Source organism: Geospiza fortis, unplaced genomic scaffold (assembly GCF_000277835.1).
Source record: "Geospiza fortis unplaced genomic scaffold, GeoFor_1.0 scaffold190, whole genome shotgun sequence".
Taxonomy (NCBI): domain Eukaryota; kingdom Metazoa; phylum Chordata; class Aves; order Passeriformes; family Thraupidae; genus Geospiza; species Geospiza fortis.
This window is the reverse complement of record NW_005054328.1, coordinates 6588935-6610125: the sequence shown is the minus strand read 5'-3', so window position 1 is coordinate 6610125 and position 21191 is coordinate 6588935. Positions and strand designations below refer to the sequence as shown.

Here is a 21191-nt window from a genome sequence, read left to right as displayed (position 1 = left end):
GAATGGCAATTGCAAGTGTAGGCATGGTACCAGTCACCAGAAATTACTTAGGTATTCTTGGAAGCATAGTCATACTGTGACTTAGGACAGCTGCTTTTAAAAGGAGTAGTTTGTGGGGAAGATGTGTTAGATTAGGACTACAAGCTTTTTGTTAACACATTTTAATTCTGTATCTGGATGTCCTTTCTCTAGCCTTTTCTGAAAAGTAGGTGTTAGTTTGCTGGATCCCTCCTACCATGAAGACTTTTCCCTAAGCAAGATTTCCATGTACTCTTCTGAAAAACACAGTCTCTTATAGCCACTCATGGGTTCTCATTTTTTCTTTACATCTTCTTGCCTGCTGCTCCACCTGTGGTTCCATGTTTATTAACCTTCATGTCTTGCCTTCTCTCTGCTCTCCTTTTAAGTCTAACCTACCACTCACTGCTGTTACATTTCCTTTGAAGTAAACTTGTAATGTTAGTAGTGTACAGTCATTCAGTTTGAGATGTGCATATAAAAGTGCAAAATAACACTTTTCAAAACTTGTAATTATTTTGGTTAAGCTTTGTTTTGTGGTGGAAGGGGAGGAAACCCTCATTTGTAGTGAAGTGTCTGGACTTAACATGATGAGTTCCACTTGGCAAACAGGAAAAATCATCAGTAGGTTTCCAGGGGATTGTCAATGTTTAAGAAAAGTCTTCTTTTGAGCAGTGTTTGGTTTAATTTGTTTTTTAAGAGCTGTGGGAATGAGAGGAGGAGCTGGTTACCATGTAATACTTTTTTAAAGCCAAGGACAAATTAAGATAATGTTATCAGTATGAGTACAAGCAGGGCTTTAGCTGCAAGAAGTCATTAACAGTGGCCCAACTATAAAGATTAAAAAGCACAGCTGTTTTTAGGTTAATTTTAGAAGCTTAATTATAAAAATGGGCACCCAAGGATGTTTGGCTTGGCAAGAAATGATCAACTGAATTTTATCACCAAGAGAGGTAAATGTAATATAACTTCTAAATGGCAAGAAAGGGTAAGTTCCTATTTAAGTTGTGGAAGTTAGGTTTTTGTTCATTTTTTTAGCAGATCTTCAAATAAAATAATTACACAAGGTACCGGTCCTGTTCAAAACCAGAACATTCCTCCCCACCATCCAAACAAACAACCCCCAAACTCCAAAAATTCCCCAAAACAGAGATTGCTCTGGAATTTGGCAGTTTGTTTTGATCTGGAAAGCAGTTGAATCTTGAAGGTAAATGATGGAGTTACTGTATTACTGTTCATCATGAGTTACAAGATTTGTAGCATGTCCCCTGTCTCACCCTCCACAGGACTCAGCTTACTCTGCTCTGGGAGATGCAGCTTTGCAGCTGGGGAAATGCACATTCAAACCCCATTGATAAACACCTTTGCTCAGGCAAACCTCATCTTTTAGTCAGGTCTTGTGAATGAAGATATTTTTAGCTGAGCTTATTCTCAAGTGCTTGACCTATTTTGCTAGCTAAGCATTGCAGAGTTTTCTGGCTTTGTCAGGATATTCCTTCTGAAATGTTGCATTCATAATGCAGAGAAAGTGAGTGGATAAGCACCTACCTGTTACAGATTTTAATCCACATTGTTATTGGTGAGGCTTATTGTTACTTACTTTTTGATTTTGCTATAGTGTGTCAGGAATAAACTCTAGCAGTACTTAGAAAGAAACAAAGGGAACTAAGAGAATAGACTGACGTACATAGTGTGTATTTGGCAATGGATGTCTATACAGACAAGTCTTAGGAGGAAGGGAACATAAAAATTTAGTTTCAGTGGTTGGGAGAAACCTATACTTGAGCTCTTGAGCAAAACATGTCAGTTGATTTTGTTGTCTCTTTCCATGATAAATTTTGTATTGAATTCTGATACTTATCGTGTATAGCTGCTGCAAAAGTCTGTCTTCAAGGATGCTGATGGAACCCTTTGACTATTTCTTTTAGTTACTGTTTCTGTGACATCTAGTTTCTAAAAGCTGTAACACATCCTATTTTGTTGCAAGAGATGTTTGTGTCAAGAAAAACAAATGATTCTTCAGATTTAAAAATATTTTTTATTGTAATTTTCTTCAGTCTGAAGCATGGCATTGATTGTTATTAATAGCACCTCAAAATATGACATTGCTGTCTCACTGCTTTCATCTCACCTGCTAAAATGAAATTCATAGAAAGAAAGCTGTATCCTAGTGAAATAAACATGCTTTTCGACCTTTGTGAGCTCCACACACAAGAAATCTGGATTTTTCATATTCATCTGAACATAAAAGGCTAATAGACTCCTTATAGTGTTTAGTCTTAATGAGTACAGAGCTACATCCCTGCAGTGCATGTTGCTTTTCAGCTTCTTGAGTTGTGTCTGTATGTGGCTGAGTCCATCATTATAGTGACTGCAGCTGTATAGCTACAGTTTCAAATTTGGTGGATAATTCTAATATAACAGAGGAAGCTGGCAGTAGAATAATTAATAGCCCCAGAAGCAAATGCAAGCAAATCCAAATCCCTTTTCATCCGAAACAGTCCACAAAAGAATGTGTCTTCGTTCTCCTGTTATCTTGGAGACAGGTCTTCCTGAAAAGCCTTGTTTTGAGAAGCTTTTTCTTAGATAATATTCAGTAGCTACTTGTAAATGTATGGACACTAAACTTAACCAACTATTTTTTCCCTTAGTTAAGTAACAAACAGTAACACTGGCAAGATGTAGGATCTAATTAATGCATTCTTAGCAAAGATGCTGAAAATGAGTACAACTTTCCTTTTCCTTTCTAACCCTGGCCTTTAAATTTTTAAACTCTAGCCAAGTTTTTGTGAGACCAGATTGCAATGGTAAGAATAGACTGAATGCTTGAAAAAGAATAATTATTTAAATGCTTAGAAAGGAGATAGAATTTTGATTAAATTTGCTAATACTTTGTGCATTGAATTAAGTCAAGATCAAGATTTCTTTGGGTGTCATTATGTGTATCAATGCTGTTGCTATTGATAAAATTTGTCATGGTAAACAGATATGCTGGTCATAAATCCTGCCCATAGCCAATGCGCTCATTGAATTAATGCATGAAAAATGTTTGTTTTAAATCCCTGTACAACATTACCATGTCTGACTTTTCTGTTACAAACCTCATTTTAAAGCAATGTATGGCTCACAGTCCATGCTGTCTCTCACTTATTAGCCTATTAACCTTATCTTAAACTTGAACTGTGAAAGTTTTGAGGACACAATTCTGACATGCAAATGTTTAACTGCATCTCTTCTGTGACAAATGCACCTGGCTGGCAGTCACCCTTCTGCTCTTAATTTTGATTCTGTGTTCTTTGTAAATGGTATAACCTGAAAATACTTTAATGTTTACATTTTAAAACATTTAAACATTTAAAATGCTTTTGTTTCTAGTAGTGCTAATAGAACTCTGAACAGTAAGTGCGCTGTGGGTATGTTTGCTCTTGTGCCCTTTAGATTATTTCTTGTGAAGACTTATCTAACAAACACCCAAATGCTTGACTGGTGCTTGTGCTGTGTGTTATGTTCTCAATATGTATCGTCTCATTCCTTCATGGCTCAGGGCTCTGAAATACAGACCATCCACTCAGTTCTGTCTTGCTTTGCTTTCTGCTGTTCAGTCTGGGAGAGGTGAATTAAGTTTGCGTTTTCTTCCTCTTCCATTTTTTTATGGTGCTGTTTATTGAGAGCAAGGGCAATCTGGTCAGATAATGCAATTGAGTATCTTGAAATTACAAAAGGGCAGCATTTTTACAGTATAGGAAGAGCAACAAATGGTGTCTTCTAGGGTGGAGAATCAACACAGTAAGGGAGCGATGCTGCAGAAGCTTTTGGATCTGTGAAGTAGGATTGACGTATCATAGCTAGTTGTAATTTTAAAGTCTTTCTTGCCTTATTCCCCTTCCATGTTGATCACCTTTTATCTATCATTAAAAACCTGACTTGTACATCTGAGCACCACGTTTTGAAAATCTTATTTCTTTGGTAAACTTTCAGACAGCTACCTTGTGCTTGCTTCACTGTTACTCCTTGTATTTCAGTAAAGTGCATAGCAACTGAAAAGTAACATTTCTGTTCATTCCGGCATACTTTTTAAAAAAAATTTCCTTTGCTATGATGCATGCAAAATTTAGGTTGTTGTTGAAGAGTGATAATTAGTACATGCTGACCAGGATGTATTTCCTGTTTTCATGCTCTTATTTTTTTATCTAACAAGCTACTTGTTGTTGGGGAGCAGTCTCTAGTGTTGTAATTAGCTTGAAGCTTGACTGTTTTACTTGTTGGTTAGATTGTGTGAAAAAAAAACCCCAATAACCATTTATTTATTTCTTTCCCTTACATCTATTACTTTTATCTTCATTTTCCCAACCCAGGGGGCACTATGGATCACAGTGAAGGTGGTTTGTTTTCCATATTTTCCAAAATAAGGCTTAATAAAGTATTATATAAAAGTGAAAGGGAGTTAATTAAATTCTATCACGCCTGTTTTATTCTCAGAATATAAGTGTTCTTATACCTCAACATATGAAGCACATCTCACCGGAAACTTTTTGAATGGCACATTATCACTACTTGTCAGGGGAGGAGATATAGTGTTGCTCCTGGGAGAGGGATACAGAACAAGTAGTTCTCCAAGAGTAGCTTTAGAAGTTACCATGATACTAAATCCTTTATATTTTTCAGGTGTTTGTGTCTTTGGTGTCTGTACTCTTACTTGCTTACCCTCATGTGATACTTTTTCAGCAAACCATGAAACTTGCTATAAAAAAATACAAAGTCACACCTGAAAGTTTAAGTTGGGTTGTAAATGAAAATAACTGAGATATTTTAAACCTGAAATAGAATTTGGAGAATAAAGTCCAAAACCAATTTTTTTGTTCTTAGGAGGTTTCCTTAAAGAGCTTTTCTCAGTATCTTTGTTAAACAATTTTCTGCTTCTCATGATTCGAACCTTTAAAACCCCTCACTTTTTATCTGCAGTATCATTTTTTCTTCTAACCCTACAGAAACTTATGATTAAATAGAAAAACTGTGTCCTTCTCCAGCTCACAGTTTATGATAGTCATTCCCATAGGTACTGCCAAGTGGACTTAAATCCAGCTTCTGTCTCAAGAAAATATTCAGATCTCTCAAAAATGTGGCAGTAATCACAGCTGAAGTGGAAGGTGTGAAATACTTTACAGTGGGACAGGTTTTCCACTTGCATTATCCTGTCCAGTTTTCTAAGTACTGGCAATGAAGTCTCAAACAGGGCTTTTCTCGTCTGACATATTTCAAAACAAAAATCTCTGGGCAAAATAGAGTATTGGGGAAATGTCATATGGAAGCAGTGAGAGTGTTCCAATGTTGTAATGTCTTATTTCCCTAACTTAGTTTTAATTACGCATTTTTTTGCAATTAATCTAGCAACAATATTTCATTTTTTCCAGCTTTCTTCCTGTCTCTTCCCATCTTTTTCCTGTTTCTAGGAGAAAAGAACTAAAGAAAAAGAAATAGTCAAAGTTAATCAGAAGGCTGTAGCAAATATAATAACTGTATATTTCAGGATTGGTTTAAGAAGGTTGAAAGCAGGACCTCACTAGTATTTTCTTTTTCATGCCTAATTGGGAGAGAATTGGGATTATTCTGTCTGAAAAAGAGAAGGCTTAGGGGAGACATTATTGCTGCCTTCCAGTACCTGAAGGGAGCCTAGAACAGATCTGGAGAGAGACTTTCCACAAGGGTCTGTAGTGAAAGAACAATGGGGAATAGATTTAAACTGGAAGTGGGCAGGTTTAAATGAGACAATAGGAAGAAATTTTTCACTGTGAGCTTTGTGAGGCACTGGAGCAGGTTGCCCAGAGAAGTTGTGGATACCCCATCCCTAGAAGTGTTCAAGGCCAGGCTGGATGGGGATTTGAGCCACCTGATCTAGTGAAAAGTGTCCCAGGCCATGGCAGGGGATGGAACTGGATGATCTTTAATGTCCCTTCAAACCCACACCATTCCATGGTTCTAACATGTTTGAATAGCCTGACTGACTGCTATGGTCTAGGAGAGAATGTGAATGCTGTAATTTCTTCCTTTTAAAAATATTTCTCTTATTTAAAATAAATATGAAGAAGAATATAATTTTCTCTTGAAATGAGTATTACATTTTCAGTGTTTCTTACTCATAAGCTAACCATCTCCCAACGAACTAGATATCTAAAGACAGATTGTGTACTGAAATGATAGATATTTGCAAGTCTTCAGGTGTTACAAGCTTAATTTTTAGTTCTATCATGGTTTAGACAACGTAGGTGGTTCCTTTTCTAAGACAGTCATTGTGAATAAGTGCTGATTGTACTACTATTTCCCCCCTCATTTCTAGTTTTTACAAGACTTCTTACTAACTGTACTAGACAGTCTTATTTTGAATACCAGGAAGTGATTTATATTCTAAAAACACTAGTGCCACAATCTTTTCAAGTATGAAATGGCCTGAATAATGTTTTCAAGATGAAGGAATTTTCCCACAGTTCTTTAATTCACTGCAGCAATAATTCTTTCTCATAAAGACAGCTCTGTGAAAACCCAGCAATAGCTATTCCTATGAAGAGTCATTGTGAATGGCCGATAGAAAGGAAGAAAGTGTGAGGAGAGTTGAAGTAGAAAGCGAAAATATTGACTGCAACACATACTAGGTGGTCCAATTAAGGTAAGAATGCCTCCATACTACATGCAACACAAGCACTAGGAAAAATAGTTAGAAAAAACTGAAGCAGTAAAATCCTGTGTTTGACTTTGAAGATAGCCTAAATTCAGTGTAAAATAAATTATTAAAACTTAGATTCCCATATGCAGTCTTTTTGTGTGTAAATATCCCATGGTGATAATGACACATCTATTTTATAATTAGGGTTTTTTAGAACTATGACTTTTCCTTCTGTAATTGAAGTGGGAAGTTCATCTACTCAAATTACCTGAGGGGAGGCAACCAGTCTAGACAGAACAGGATTCCTTTTCGTTTTAATAATTTACGTCCGAGTAAAATTCCCTTATTGAGTTCTGGTTTTTAGGGCTCAGAAGGATTGCTAAATGAAGTCACTGTACATGCAATCAATGGATTTGACTGAGTTGTCTGTTCTCTGAAAATAGCAACTAGTAAGCTTTCAGTGCCTAACTGGAGCTTTTTTTTCAAAAGGGAGGGCTTAGGTGTTCATCTGTGCTCGATGCTTGTTTCCATAATTCTGCCTCTTTATTGCCCAGTATTGGTGATGAGAATCATAATTCAGTCACTTCAACTGACTGTAAATATTCTGCTTTGTATATGTTACGTTTATTCTGGTGGTGCAAATTTATCATCCAGTTGCAATTACAGAGTTTTATGGTTTTTATTGTGAATTTGTTTAAAGTTTTGAGCAATCCAAGAAGAGTAAGGGACAGAGCAATGGTTGTAGTAAAATCTACTTTTTCTGTTTTGGTCATATCTGTTTAGTCACAGTATTGACAGTCCTGCTGTTTTGTTCAAGTTATGTTTACTAATAAAAAAACCCCGTGGAGATATGTTTGTACATTCTGTTAGACCTTGGTGTTGTCCTTTGGTTATTAACTTCTTTCCCTTGTACATTTTAAAATTTATTTTCAGTGATAATTTTTAAGGAAATACCAGTAATTTAATATATGTCTCGAGCAATATTTTTAATAGGTCTGATTCTTCAAACCATTTTTGTTCTATGGTAAATCAGAGCAATATTGCACTGTAAAAAACAGCAACATATAAATTGTAATCATGTTCCTGCAGTACACTGTTTGTATTATTACAATTGAAACAGTATTTCACACACTATACCTCGTTGATGCTAAGATGAACTTTATAAACCTTTTGAAACTGCTGAATTCCTTGCCCTTGTCATACATGTTTTGAATATTTGAGTGAGAAAAGTTAAAGACCCCCAAAATTTTAAAGTTAGATAATTGCCAAAATTTTGAAATAAATTTTTGGATTCTATTGATTGGCATGCCTTTTGCCTTTTAGAAATAAAGAACTTAAGGGTCATATTTCTATAACATTTTTCTTTTCCGTAATACTTTACTTTTAATCCTGCTTGAAAAAGAAAACTTCATAGGAAATGAAAAAAGCCTTTTAGGCTTAGTAATAATCTTATTTGGAAACTCAAACAGCACCTTTGGATTGTTTGTATATAAAGCCGTGTGTACAGAAAAAGCAGCATCTATAAAACCATTGTCAGAAGAAATATGTGCCAGATCATTAATATAAAGCTAAAAAGATTAGACTGCACGGTCTTCAGAAGTTGGGAGAACTAATAATGGGCTTTCATTGGGAATACAGATGTCAGCTGTGGGTGCCTTGAATTGTCAATAACGTTAAACACAGGATAGAAGACAGTTGTGACATATGTTGTGCTCTGGCTCAGTAAGTGAAGACGTACATGGACGTATATCTGTGTGTGTGTGCTGAATTATTCATGTCTCAGGTACTGCTCTGGAGAAGCAAATGGAGCATGCTTTGCTGGTGGGTACACTTCAGCCATATCCTATGGAGGAAAAGAATAAATATTCTCAGTTTATCCTGGCCCATGCTGGTTATCAGCTGTGTGCAGGGGCCCAGGCATTATTCTTTTTGCTATAGCTGCATTGTGGAAAAAGTGCGTAAATACCAAAATCAAAGATGAAGTACTTTTATGGAATTTGGTGCCTGTGTGTTCACTGCATCCATCTAAGTAAAGGACTTTCTGTATAAGGCTTATGGAATTTGCTGAGCTGTGGCTGCGAGGTAACCTTAGAGACACAGGGGAAGGGAAAATCAACTGTGGAGGGCGATGCTGGTACATCCTCAGGGATGCCTTTCTCCATGTGGAGAGAGAGGCTGGATGTGCAACAGAAATCACATTAGCCTCTTATCCCAGTCCCAGCCACTCCTGCCATTTTGCTGTATGCAGTGACCTGGGGTTTGAGTTCCTCACCTGATGTAGCATGAGGTTGTGGCTTCAACACGAGGTCTCTGTGAACCGGGTGGAGGGCAGGAGCACAGCCTGACACTTGTCCAAATTCTGTCTTCTGGCACCCATTTGGAGCATTGTTAGATGGACTGGTCTTGTTGGGTGGGTGGGGTTTTTTTGGTGGTAGCACTTTTTTTTTTTTTTTCTTTTGCTTTTTTCTAATCTCCATTCAGCAAATAAATTGTCTTCCCCCATCTGCTCAAGACAATGGATATTAAATGAGCTGCAGACCCTATTTTTCAGTGGTTTTAAACCCATTTCTTTTTGTGATTCTTATGTGACTTGTTATGTATGATTTCTGTTGAGAAGTTAATTTGAAATAACTGGAGTTTAAATTTAGAAATGTTGAGTCCTGGGTGGATTTCAAAGTTCAGTAGAAATTTCATCTTAGGTTTTGAAGTTGTGTGGAGGATGTTTTAGCATCAAAACCATATTTTGCAAGCCCACTCCATGCTGTGACCTTAGTGCAATGCACAGAGTTTCAACAGGTGAAGAAAGCTCAGCTGCTTGAGGAAGAGGTGTTGATTCAACAGATGACTCTTCTGTTAAGGCTTGTCTAAATGATATTTTGCTTTAGGATATATTTTATTTACAGTGAGAGGGAAGTGTAACTTTGTAACATAGGTAGGAGATGCATGCTACTTGTTAATTTTGTTTTATCCTTTGCTAACACACTTGCTTTAGGTTACAATGTCTAGAACAGGAATTATCATTTTATGTACTTCAGTAACTATGCTGTCAAGCAGTAGTGACCCTCATCCTTCTCAGACAAGTAAAAACCTGCATATTGGAATAAGATCTTAATTATCTGAATGCTTAAGTTAGTCAAACATCTGTATTGCCTAAAACATGCTATTACTTACTGCCTGGATTTAGATTATATATGCATCAATGTCTTGGTTTTTGACAATTATTAAATGTGTGCTTTATACACTAAATAATCTCTTCCTGGTTTTGTCAAGGTCTCTGAATTATTTATTACAGCCTACGTTGCCCTCCTACTTATTTGCTAAAGCTAAGAATGTTATCACTTCAAGATTTTGGCTATGTCTGGGATAAATGTGTTGTATATTAGCAACATTTTTTGTAATTATGGGAAATGTCTAATAACAAAGAAAGAGCCACTCTCCTACAATATTGCTTTTATTTGGTATGTCCTTGAGTTAAATTCAATTATGTGCTAATTTTCTTATTGCTAATGTCCTGTGCTTTTGTAAGAATGAAGTACTCTTTGACTTCTTAGTTTACTAGTCTGATGAAGTAGCTTGGCAGCATTGTCTGTGTTTTCCTTTCTCATATGATCTTATGTCAACCTAGCTTTGACCTTTATTTGATGGAACCTAGTGGTAATATACCCTTCTATTTAACAAGCTTTAAAATAGAAATATATGATTGGCAGGACTGCAGGAAATAATTAGTTCCAAGTAGATGAGAAAAGTGAAAGGAATATTTTCAGGAAAAGAAAGTGATTCAGCTGGTTTATGGTGCATATGAAGTTGCCTCAGCTTTTAATTTAACTGTTTATGGATGGAAATATAAATCACTGTACAAAACCATTTTTTGAAGGAGTCATTATAAAAAAGCTTTCTAAATAACCTAACTGCTTATTGGCTTATTGGAAGCTCAAATGTATGAAATATTAATTAGTTCATTTGCTCTTTCAGACCTACTAATAAAATGTGGCTGAGCGGAAAATATAGGGAAGAGAGCATGTGCACTAGATCTTGCTGAAATCTACCTAGAGAATTATGTGGGTTCTTTGAAATGATAAAAATATATATATATACATTTCCCAGAAGAATTCTTCAATCAGTACTTCAGTCAGTTGTTACAGGTGTTGAGATGTGTTTTCTGTGCTATAATTCCATGTACAAACCAGGGCAAGCTCAGTCACTGTATAGATGAGTACTCAAGTATGCTATACACAGGGGGAGAAAAAAAGGAAGGAAAAAAGAAGGAAGAAAAAATTGATTGATTGATTAATTGATTGATTGATATTCCAGCATTTTGTCTGTGGCACTTAAAAATCTGTAGGTCATGCAGCTGAATTCTGTGAGAAGTGAATAAAGAGTGAATCATTCTCCTGCCCCTTGGATTTTTCCATACTCTTAATTTTCCATTCATTTGAATGGCTCTTTACTGGTAAGACCTTCATGTTTGAAAGGAGGACAACACTGAAGGCAACATTAATAGCCAGCTAGGCTTTCTTTTTCATGAGCATGGATCAGTGCACAGAGATTAGGAGACACTTCACCCCTGGTGTCAGCCACAGGCTTTGTACAAGATGTGGTTCCCCACAGAGTGATGGTGGCTGGGCTGCCTGCTCTTATGTAGACTGAAGCCGAGTCCTAAAAGAAAGTGGTTGTGAGCTACGTGTGGTATGGGAGCAATACATCATTCTTAAAGCTGTTGCCATGAACAACTGAGGAGTTATGATAGAGGTCTAATAGGTTCTAATGCTAGCAAAGAAATATAAGACAAGCTTAATGCTTCTTTGGGAACATGAAATGTCAAAGGTTTTGGTGAAAGCCAATATGATTTTGGAAAGAACTGATTAAATTCATGTTATTTAAATAGGCATTCTGTTTTTTTCCTAATTGAGATACCTGTTCGGATACTTCTTGCTCTCTTACCTTTGTGTGCCTCATCAGAATGTCATTTTGCTTTTTTTTTTTGGCCTTCTTTCCAGTTGACCAGTTCAGATCCTCTCTGAAGCATGTTGGAGCAGTGCTTTTTTCCTTCGAGTTGCCTTTAGTGCAGGAGGTACCTGGTAGCCAGTTCTTCTGCTCAGCTGTACTGCTGATACTGATGATTTGAGTCCCATGTCTTCCCAGTTTCCTTTGCTCATTGCTTTCAATTTTTGAAGAATTCTGGTTTGCAAGCCAAGGCTCTGTGAGCTTATTTCCTATAGGCCATGAAAGGAATGGGTTTTGAAAATTATTTTCTTGTGTGAATGGGGTGGCAAAATGAGGGATGATCTCATGTAAATAACTTTCTGTGCTTAATCACACTTGTAACAGTGGAAATCTATGAGTTTTGTGTCTCATTGCTGTGAAAGTGACACCTCTGATTGAAATGAGCTTTAGAATTTATTAGTTGACAGTTGCTTGTTTTGTTCTAGTGATATCCATAGCGTGTTTTCCTCACCATCTAATGCTCAAAATATAATGAACTCCATTACAAGCGTTAGAACTCCGTTACTAATCTGACAAATGCACATTTTGAATGCTCATACTGATCTGGTGCAATGCACCAAATGTAGAAAGAGCAATGTAAAGCTGCTGGTTTATTTCTGATCTTGAAAGGTCAGGATATGCTGCTGAGGCTTATCGAAGGGTTTTACTGCCTTTTTGTGACTGAGCCCTCAAATATCTTGCAGGTTTTTGTAGCCGTTGTTTATTGGCACATTTTCCAACTGCACCTATTATTCTCTTTTCTATGGCAGAAAAATGAACATTAATTAATGTTTCTTTCAAGGCATAAATATACTGCACTTAGAGCAAGGATTTCACTTAAATGTGTAAATCTCATTGCTTTGTCATTAAAAGTATTGTGAACAAAATTATCTAAATGGCTTCAGAGGAAAGCTATGTGGAGAAGTATAACTACCATATAAAAGCTATAATTAGGGGGTATTTAAATTATTTTGCTTAACTTTAAAGGTATTTGGGCGTTTAATTCATGTCTGCTTGAATGCATATTACAGATTTCTAGCTTTCTGTGAACTTTGGTTTGGGAAAACCTCTTATAACCCGGGAAAAAATGTTTGAAAATCACACATTTGGGAAAAAATTTAGTAAATTGATAATTCTTCTATATATCTGTAGTTTTCTATATCTTTTCTTAGGAAAGCTTAAATTGTTCAAATAATTTGGTGTTTGATTTTAATACTGATTTTTGTAACTTGGCAGGGACAGCCTGTTGGAGACTGTGATTTTAATGTTCGACTTGCATGTATAGAGAAAGAGATTATATTTCCACGACATGAGAAGATGAAAAGTGGTCTCATTGACAAAGCACAGGAACCCTTCAGTGTTCGAAACAAACCATTTTTTGACATCTACACTTCCAGAAAGGTAAGCTTGATTTCAGTTGTTTTATGTTGTGGTACTGGAGGCTGTATAACAGTGATATGTATAGGTTTTCCCTCAGCATTTTTGTTGTGTCTTCCGATGAGTTCCTTTGCTAACCAAATGTTCAACAATTGTTGTGGGGTGACTGGCAGCTGGGGATAATTCTGAAAAGTGAGGTTTTTTGGTTTTATTACTTATCTCAGGCTTTTAAAAAACAGTTTTTGAAGATATCAATAAATCTAAAATACCAGGTAAAAGTTTAGGGACATTGCAATCTGCCTTTGAGATGATTGTGTTTCAAATGCAGTTCAGTCAACAATTTTTTACCATAATGTGTTGCCACCACCTTAAAAGCATCTTTGAGATATGAATATCTATACATTTTTAATTTATTGGGATATTTGGGTTTGGTGTATGGCTTCTTTGGTGTTTTTTCCTTGGATTTTTTTTCGGTTGATTTGAGGTAGGTATTTTAAGTATCAGTCATGACAGACTCTGAAGCTTTCTACATTTTGGAGTTTAGGTTACACATTTTTCTTTTTGTATAATGTACGTTATAGGGTATTTTTGTCCTCATTTAAATCAGACTTACCTAGTGAAATATGTTCTTTTTACTACTCTTACAACAGAAAGCTTCTTAGCAGGCTTGAAATCTGATCATTGTTTTCAATAAGGAAGAAGTTCTATGCCAATGTTTGAAAATTGTTTGTATGCCCTATGATAACTGTAAGGAGTTTTAGGTAGCAGTACCAGTATTGATGTGGAATTTTATCTAAGGCAATATTGGTAAACACGTAAGAGAAATAATGATTGGTTCAAAATAGATTTCAAATCTATATCTGCTCAAAAGAATAGTATTCATAAAAATGTATTCTCAAAAGATCTATATATAAACTAAGAATTATTGTTGCTCTTACTTACCTCAAAATACCTTTTCCATTTCATTACTTCTGTGAACTTGATGACTATGATTCCTGTAACACTTCCTTAGGGTAATGAAAAAAGCCTTGCATTTTCATATTTATCATAACTTTGTGAATTTTTCATTACATATGGTCAGAATAGACTATAAACAGTGGTCCAGTTTATTGAAACATTGCCCTATTCTGAAAAAAGACTATTTAAAATAGTATTGTTTTACCCAAAGGATCTTTATCCTATTTTTATTTAGTCATCTCTGCAACTATAGCAACAAACGTAGTGATGAATGCCTCATCAGTATAGCTGAAAAAGTGAGCAGACTTCCTCTTGCATCAATGATGACTGTCTTGAAAGGGTTTGCCAACTCTATGTGCAGGACAGCAGGGTCTGCAGAAAGATAAGGAATTCCTTCTGTCCTCCAAGTCTGTTCATATCCATTAATCCCTCTCCAGAGACAGGTGCCGCTGAATGGATCCTAAAGGGTGACAAGTGGGACCTGCTTAGGTAGTCTTCTCCTTATGTTCAATTAGATGTTTTTCTTTTCTTTTCCAAGAAGAGTTGGATCCTTTTATCTTTAGGAGGGATCTAACAGGATCCTTCCTAAAGGATTCCTAAGGATCTTGTAATGGTAAAACCATTACAAGATGTAATGGTAAAACCATTACAAGATCCTTAAAGATTTACACCCTTGAGTGGTCTCAGAAAAGCTGTGATATTTTTAAGCCTGGGTTTCTTCCCTACTTTCTTCGCAGTGTATTTCACTGAGAGAAGGTGTGGCTTCTTAAGTCACCCCCAAGGCTTTCAAAGATCAAGGAGGGTGGCAGTCCTTGGTCACAGATAAGATGGCTCTCTGATTGCACCAGCATATTCAAGGGTGAAAAAGTGGAAAACCCGTACCTTGTCAGAATGGGTTTCATCAAAACTTTTGGAGTATGATTTGGAGTTGCTTGGCGTAATTTTTTTTTCCAGTGTAGCTGGGGTTTGCTTGAGATCAAGAAAAGAATCATGTGTACTTCATCACGTCTTATTTTTGTTTTGAGAAGCTTTAATTTTTGAAACACGTTCTCAGGATGCAGTTTGAACTTCACAAGAGAATGTTCTAGATCTTTTTTACAGCCTCCCTCCATCATTCATTTCTATGATCTAAGACATTCCATTCCATTCTTTTTGATAAAAATATCAGTAAATGTGTATTAGATTGTGTGGACTGTAGGAAGATTACTCAAAAGGCCAGGAGCCTTGCTGCTGTATTTAATAGCAGAAAAAGTGGCAAAAACTTTTAATTATACCAGAAAAAATGAGTGTTTTCCATGTAGACTTAGTTATTTTCAGTGAAAAAGTGGGAAGTAATTATTTGAAACAGCAGTAAACTTTGTGCTGTGTTATATAATACATCCACTAATGAAAATGTTCTTCGAGTTATGGATTTAGAACTTAATGCCAGAGTTAGGTACTGACTGATTTTTTTTTTTTAATCTGGAAATCAATTTACTGTGAAATGAAATGCACTTTTAAAGTGCAATTATAAAGTATGACAGTGTTTGTAGTTGTGTCTTGAGATTTGATTTTGGATTTTGGAAATAAAAGCTGTGTTTTTATGATATTGCCTTCAGGGTTATTTTAAGGTGTTTGGATGGACTGTTATTTTTTGTAAGTCTGAGTTTTAGTGGTAAGACCAAAGAAACGAACAATCACTGGAGAGAAGGTTGTATATTCTCAGAGTCTCTAAAAATATTGCCTTGTAGAACTCTGATATTGATGAAGAAAGCACTATCACTAAAGTTTTTTTCCTCTATAATCAATTAAACACAGATTAGTATTTTAGTGTTAGCTGGGAACTTCCTTTTAATGTAACTTATAGGTTCTTTTAGACATTTTGAGCAAAGTTGAATTTTTGGTGTTTGTCATTACATTTGCATGATTGGTCACTTCTGTTGCATAGCTTGCTTTCTTTGCATTTATTGGTTTGCATCAGAATTCAAGGAGATGATATGGTCAAAATCTCCCACCCGTTGTGTAAGGAATGCAGCAGTCAGTGGAAGAAGCTGAGTTTTAGGTTGGTGCTTTAAATGCTTCATACTCTTAGGCTTTGAACCATGGCCTTGTATTTACAGGAATATTATGCTTTTCAGCAAGACATTATTTTCATTATATTGAGCAGGAAGTACAGGTGCATAGAAATAATTATATTCTTGGAAGTGGTCCATTCTTGGCTTTCCTTGCTTAAACCAATTCACAGTTCTCTTGCAAGGCTTTTTTGTGTGGACAGTCTCAGTCTGGATGTCATCACTAAAGCCTATTGTCTAGTGAAAATTCTTTCTAGCAGGAGTAGGAAAAAAGTTCCTTTCTGTGCAGTTTGTGGTCCCATGGAGAATTGTACCCATCACTCTCAATGGAACAAAAGGGCTAAAGGTTAAACAATGATACAGGTCAAGTGAACAACCTTTTGCAAATGTTAGCACACTGTATGTCAATGACTTGTCAGTTTTAGACTATTATCTCGTTTTAAAATGACAGCTTGTCCTAGAGGGATTAGAGAGAAGGTAATCTCTGCTACAAGATTAAATGGTCTAGGATCCTTTTAGAAGTTTTCAGTCAAATCTGTGAACTGACAGGTGATTTACTTTGTTCTCCTTGTTTATTTGACATCTGGATTTTTATTTTTACTTTTTAAAACTGCTTTTATTGTAGTTAGGAGAGGGGGAATGTTTAGAGTTTATACCAATAAAGGCATAGCTCCTGTTGAAATGGTTTGCTTTGAAAAATTAAGTGGCTGTGGACTTCTGATGCAGGAGAATGTGTAAGTGCACACTTTGCTGCTGTTCATGTATTTTGCAGACAGCTGAGCAGCAGCTGTAAGTTAGTGTTTGAATGCCCTGAAAGAGTGAACCCTGATAAAGGGCAGAATATGCAGACATTGCTCATCCATGTCTGCCAAGAGAGCTGTTAACCAAAACTGGCTGCAAATGACAAGGCCCTGTCTTACATGTCCAAGTTGCCTACAGACAACATGAGGAGAAACTTTGCAGTCATGGGACAGAAGAATTGCATGGCAACAATGGTGGTTGCAGAAGTGTCAAATACTCTGTCTATTTATTGAGGATCTTGAAATCCCCATCTCAGTGAAGAGAGAATGTTACCATCTGGAGGTTTTTTATTGCCAAGAAGACCTGTTTCCTCTGTTTTTATTTTTGTTTTGATTTTCTATGCCTTCAGGAGTAGTTTAATCAGCTCACCTTTCAGTCCCGCATTTCCTGGCCTAGATTGGCAACCATTCTTCATGCCCGGCCTACATCATATTCCTCACTCCATCTGTTCCCTTCCAAGGTTTTGGCCTATTTATCATCTAATCACATTTTAATTGTCTTCTAACCCATGTCCCCTCTACCATTTTGTTTCTGTTTGTTTTTATTTTTCATGTCTTACATTTCTTCCTCACTCCTGTTCCATCTCCCCAGGAATGAAAAGTTTATTGGTGTAAAAGCAGTATTGCTTTATTTCACCCTTAGATACTTTTGTGCTGGTGTAACCTTCGCTTAAATCTTCTTTTTGGCATGCTTTTCTTCTGTGAACACAAATAATCATTGACCTGAGGAACTTAGTAAACAAATAGGGAATAAGAAGCTGCAAAGATATTACCTTATTCTTATACTAGAATTTGAAATCTTGGCAGCTGTCTTATATCCCAGCATGTAGTACTTCAGCCTGATTGTTCAAAGTTATTTTACCACATGAATTGTAGAGGTAAGTACAGCCAATCAGCCAAACTGGTAGCTTTGTAAATTGTAAGATGAAATAGGTGACTAAACTGCAGATCTTGAGCTGAATGTAGTTACTGCCACTTGAAATTCAGTGCTTGAACTGCAGCTATTTCATGCAGCCAGCTGCAGCACTGCAATGATGTGAATACTATTCTGTAAACATAATTTCTGTCAGTGGGAGGTTGGGGGTAGCAGAGGCTTTGTAGGCCAGTAGTGGTGGGGAGCTCAGCTGCTTCTGACTGTTCCTTTACTTTCTGTGGGACAGGGAGGCAGCAGCTACTTGCTTAGATTTGGGTTCCCTCAAGCTAGGGCAAACACTGACTCAGCTGTGGCTAACTTCTCAGCCTCCTTGCTTTGCTGGAGTCACTTAAGGAGACCCATTCACGAAGAAGAATCTGTGTTTGTTTTCTGGAGTAAACAGAAGAGGATTAGACTACTTGCTTTTGGTTATTATTATTTATGATGTTGAAGGTCAAATATAATATTTCAGTACAGTAGTATTTTGGTTAGGAAAGAAGTTTTTTCTTTTTGTTTAAGAAATTATTCACACATTAGTTACGTTTCACATTTTTCAGAAAGTGATCTACTGAAGTTAAAACAGTCTTGGATATTTCCATGAAGGATTATTTTCATAGCTTGTGGCCCATGTTAGATATTGCTAGTGGTGGAAATTAAATAAATGTAGAATGATTCAGATGTGGAATATGTAATTAAATTTTGACTTGTCAAACTATCGTATGAGAAAGAAAGCATTGAAACTAGTGGAAAAATAAAGCTGTATGGACGAAGTATTCTACTTGTTTCACACTGTAAGTTTAAACATCAGGACACTACACATTCAGCTTAGCTTTTAACAATCTAACATTAGATTTGAACATTCTAGCATTTTTGTAAATTATTTCTTCTGTATTTTGTACAGTGGAAATACTATATACCTTTCTAAGTAGGAAAAGTGTTGTTGGCACTGATTTCTTATTTCGGTTTTATGGTATATTACCAAACCGGGGAAATGCAAATCTGTTTGGACCTATTTACCAGTTGGTTTGCCAGTATGGACAATTGAATTGTATATTTGATATCTTCTGAATTAGTTAGAAGACTCAGCTGTGGTGACTAAGTGGGTCACTCCACTCATTAATTGAGGGGCAACTGTTTAATATTGTCCATTGTGCCACTTCACAGCCTGTCACTTTCCAAACTGCCTTCTGGCAATGCAGCTCCACAGGGAAGCCATCAGCCTTCTCCTATTGGAATGACGTTCAAGAGACATGCACTTAATTTGGATAAAATGAATAAAAGCACAAAGAAAATGGCAAAGATGGGGGTGAAATTTAAAGCAACTTATTATGATGCAAGATTATAGGACATTGCTGCTAGCTGTTTCTTTTCTTGTAATATGCTCAATTTTGAGAAAAAACCCCAAAACCAGACCTTGAACAAAATTAATCTTTAAAATAAAGAAATTACAAAATCTTAGCATTTTACTATTATGGCTTTACAGTTTTGATTTCAACTTTGTAGCAAATAAAGCCCTGAAGTGCCATTGCATAACAGAAGAATCTGATTTTTTAAACATCCAGAATTTAAGTTAAACCTTAATTTTTGTGTTAAAATCTATGCTTCAGTATAAAATATTAGCCCAGTTTGAATCAGGAATTGGAACAGTAAATGTATGAAAACATTATGTTCTTGTATATCAGTTTTGTATCTGACTGAATTATTGTATAAACTGTATATACAGTTTTGTCTTTGTTGACAAGTCTTATTAGAAATGCTTAATAAAATAAAATAAAATCCTCAATTATCTGACTTAATTAAAACAGACCTATTCATGATTTTGGCAATCAGAGATCAAATTATGTTGGAACAGTTTATGCAGGGGCTGGATGACAGATTTACACAAGGGCTGGGTAACAGATAAACCTTATCAAGTACGTAACAGTGGAAGATCATTCAGCCCCATTGTACTCAACCCAGTGCCATTCTTTCCTTTGAAATCAGAACTATTGAATGTAGTATTTGGTCAAACACAGAGAATTAGGGAGCTTGCAAGCATCGGTGTCATGAGAGCCGTGCTCCGTTGAAGACATTACAAACTTTACCGAGCATCTTTCGTCCATTCAGGGATGTCCTAGATTGCAGCTAATGTGTAAATAGATCAAAGCATTTGCTACTGGAGCCTATTGAATCTCCTCTGGCTCCAGCAACACTGGCATCTCAGATGGGTGTTCTGCCAGGTAGGAGAGTGTGGGGAGGGTGATGTGGGTGACATCCCCATGCCTAAAAGAAAGAAAATGAAGGCACCATGCAGTTTGAAACAGAGAACTGTGAAGAGCACAGTACATGAAATGGCCAAGCCGTGAAATATATTGCTGCTTCTTTGTCAGGAAAAATAAATATGAAATATTGCTGTTTGGCAGGGTCATTCCCACAAAGCTTCAAGGAGTCCACATTTCTCTAATTTTGAAGCTATCACAAAAGTCAAAGTTTCTTGGAGGAGCTTATTTCTGTTATTTGAAAGAAGCATTTGAAAACATCGTAGTTAATTGATGTCAGTTTCTCAATTGTGTTTCTGAGAAGAGATTGACAGTCAGAAATGCCTCGTGCTTATTTTGAATTCAGGAATGCAGATGTGCTGTCAAATTAAGCATTAACACACATAGTGCTTATGTTATTCTTGGGTATTGTTTTGAATATATTAGGTGCATAACCTTTGGAGTTGTTCACTCAGAACCAGCACATGGGTGACAGCTCAGTGGGGCTCTTACTGTAGCAAGCTCTAGATTTTTCTAAGATGTCTCCAAATAATTAAGAAACATGGCATACAGCTAGTGTTATTAGCATATTTGAAGAGTGCTGTTAATGAATTAGCTGCAAACAAGAGGATATTAAAAAAAAAAAAAAAGAACCATCAAATGTGATTTCCTGCCACCCTCACAATGTATTTTACTCTTGTCCACAATAGCATTTTTTTCCTCTATGGCTGGGTAGTGAAATCAAGCTGGTGTGGTGCTTAGACTTTCACATCCAAGGTTGCATCCCAACGTGCTTTTTCCTAAGCGGTGCCTCATGGCACAAAGCAAGCTACAGGGTTGAATCTCTTTGGTTTTCTTGCTTGGAGGTGTTGCTCATTCCCTATCACATGAGTATAAACTGGAATTTCTATTGCTTTCCTCTCCTGGAAAAAATATATGGACTCCATTGAAGACTTTTCTGCAGAATTGCTGTTCTAAAAGGTAACGAAGAGTGGTGTCATTAGAACACTAATGACCAGTCACTAGTTGTTTGGGCCCTTGTCAGTCACTGACTGTGAAATTATATGGGCAAATTGTTGAGGAAGACACTCTGCAGAGGTTGTGGTTCTTGGAATTATGTTATTTTTGGTCTGTGGTCTGCTGACTAGCGCTAAGTCTTCAGCACATTTGACTTTTACATGTTTGACTTTGACACAA

General features: G+C 36.4%; 1 protein-coding gene across 1 annotated transcript in view; it reads left to right on the top strand.

Annotated features, from left to right (window-relative positions):
* The window catches only part of RNGTT (RNA guanylyltransferase and 5'-phosphatase), a 165114-nt gene that overhangs the window by 44644 nt on the left and 99279 nt on the right, over positions 1–21191 (top strand). The window contains exon 10 of the mRNA XM_014307075.2: positions 12896–13060. Within this exon, the coding sequence (XP_014162550.1) occupies positions 12896–13060 (165 nt within the window). The remainder of the gene's footprint in view (positions 1–12895; positions 13061–21191) is intronic.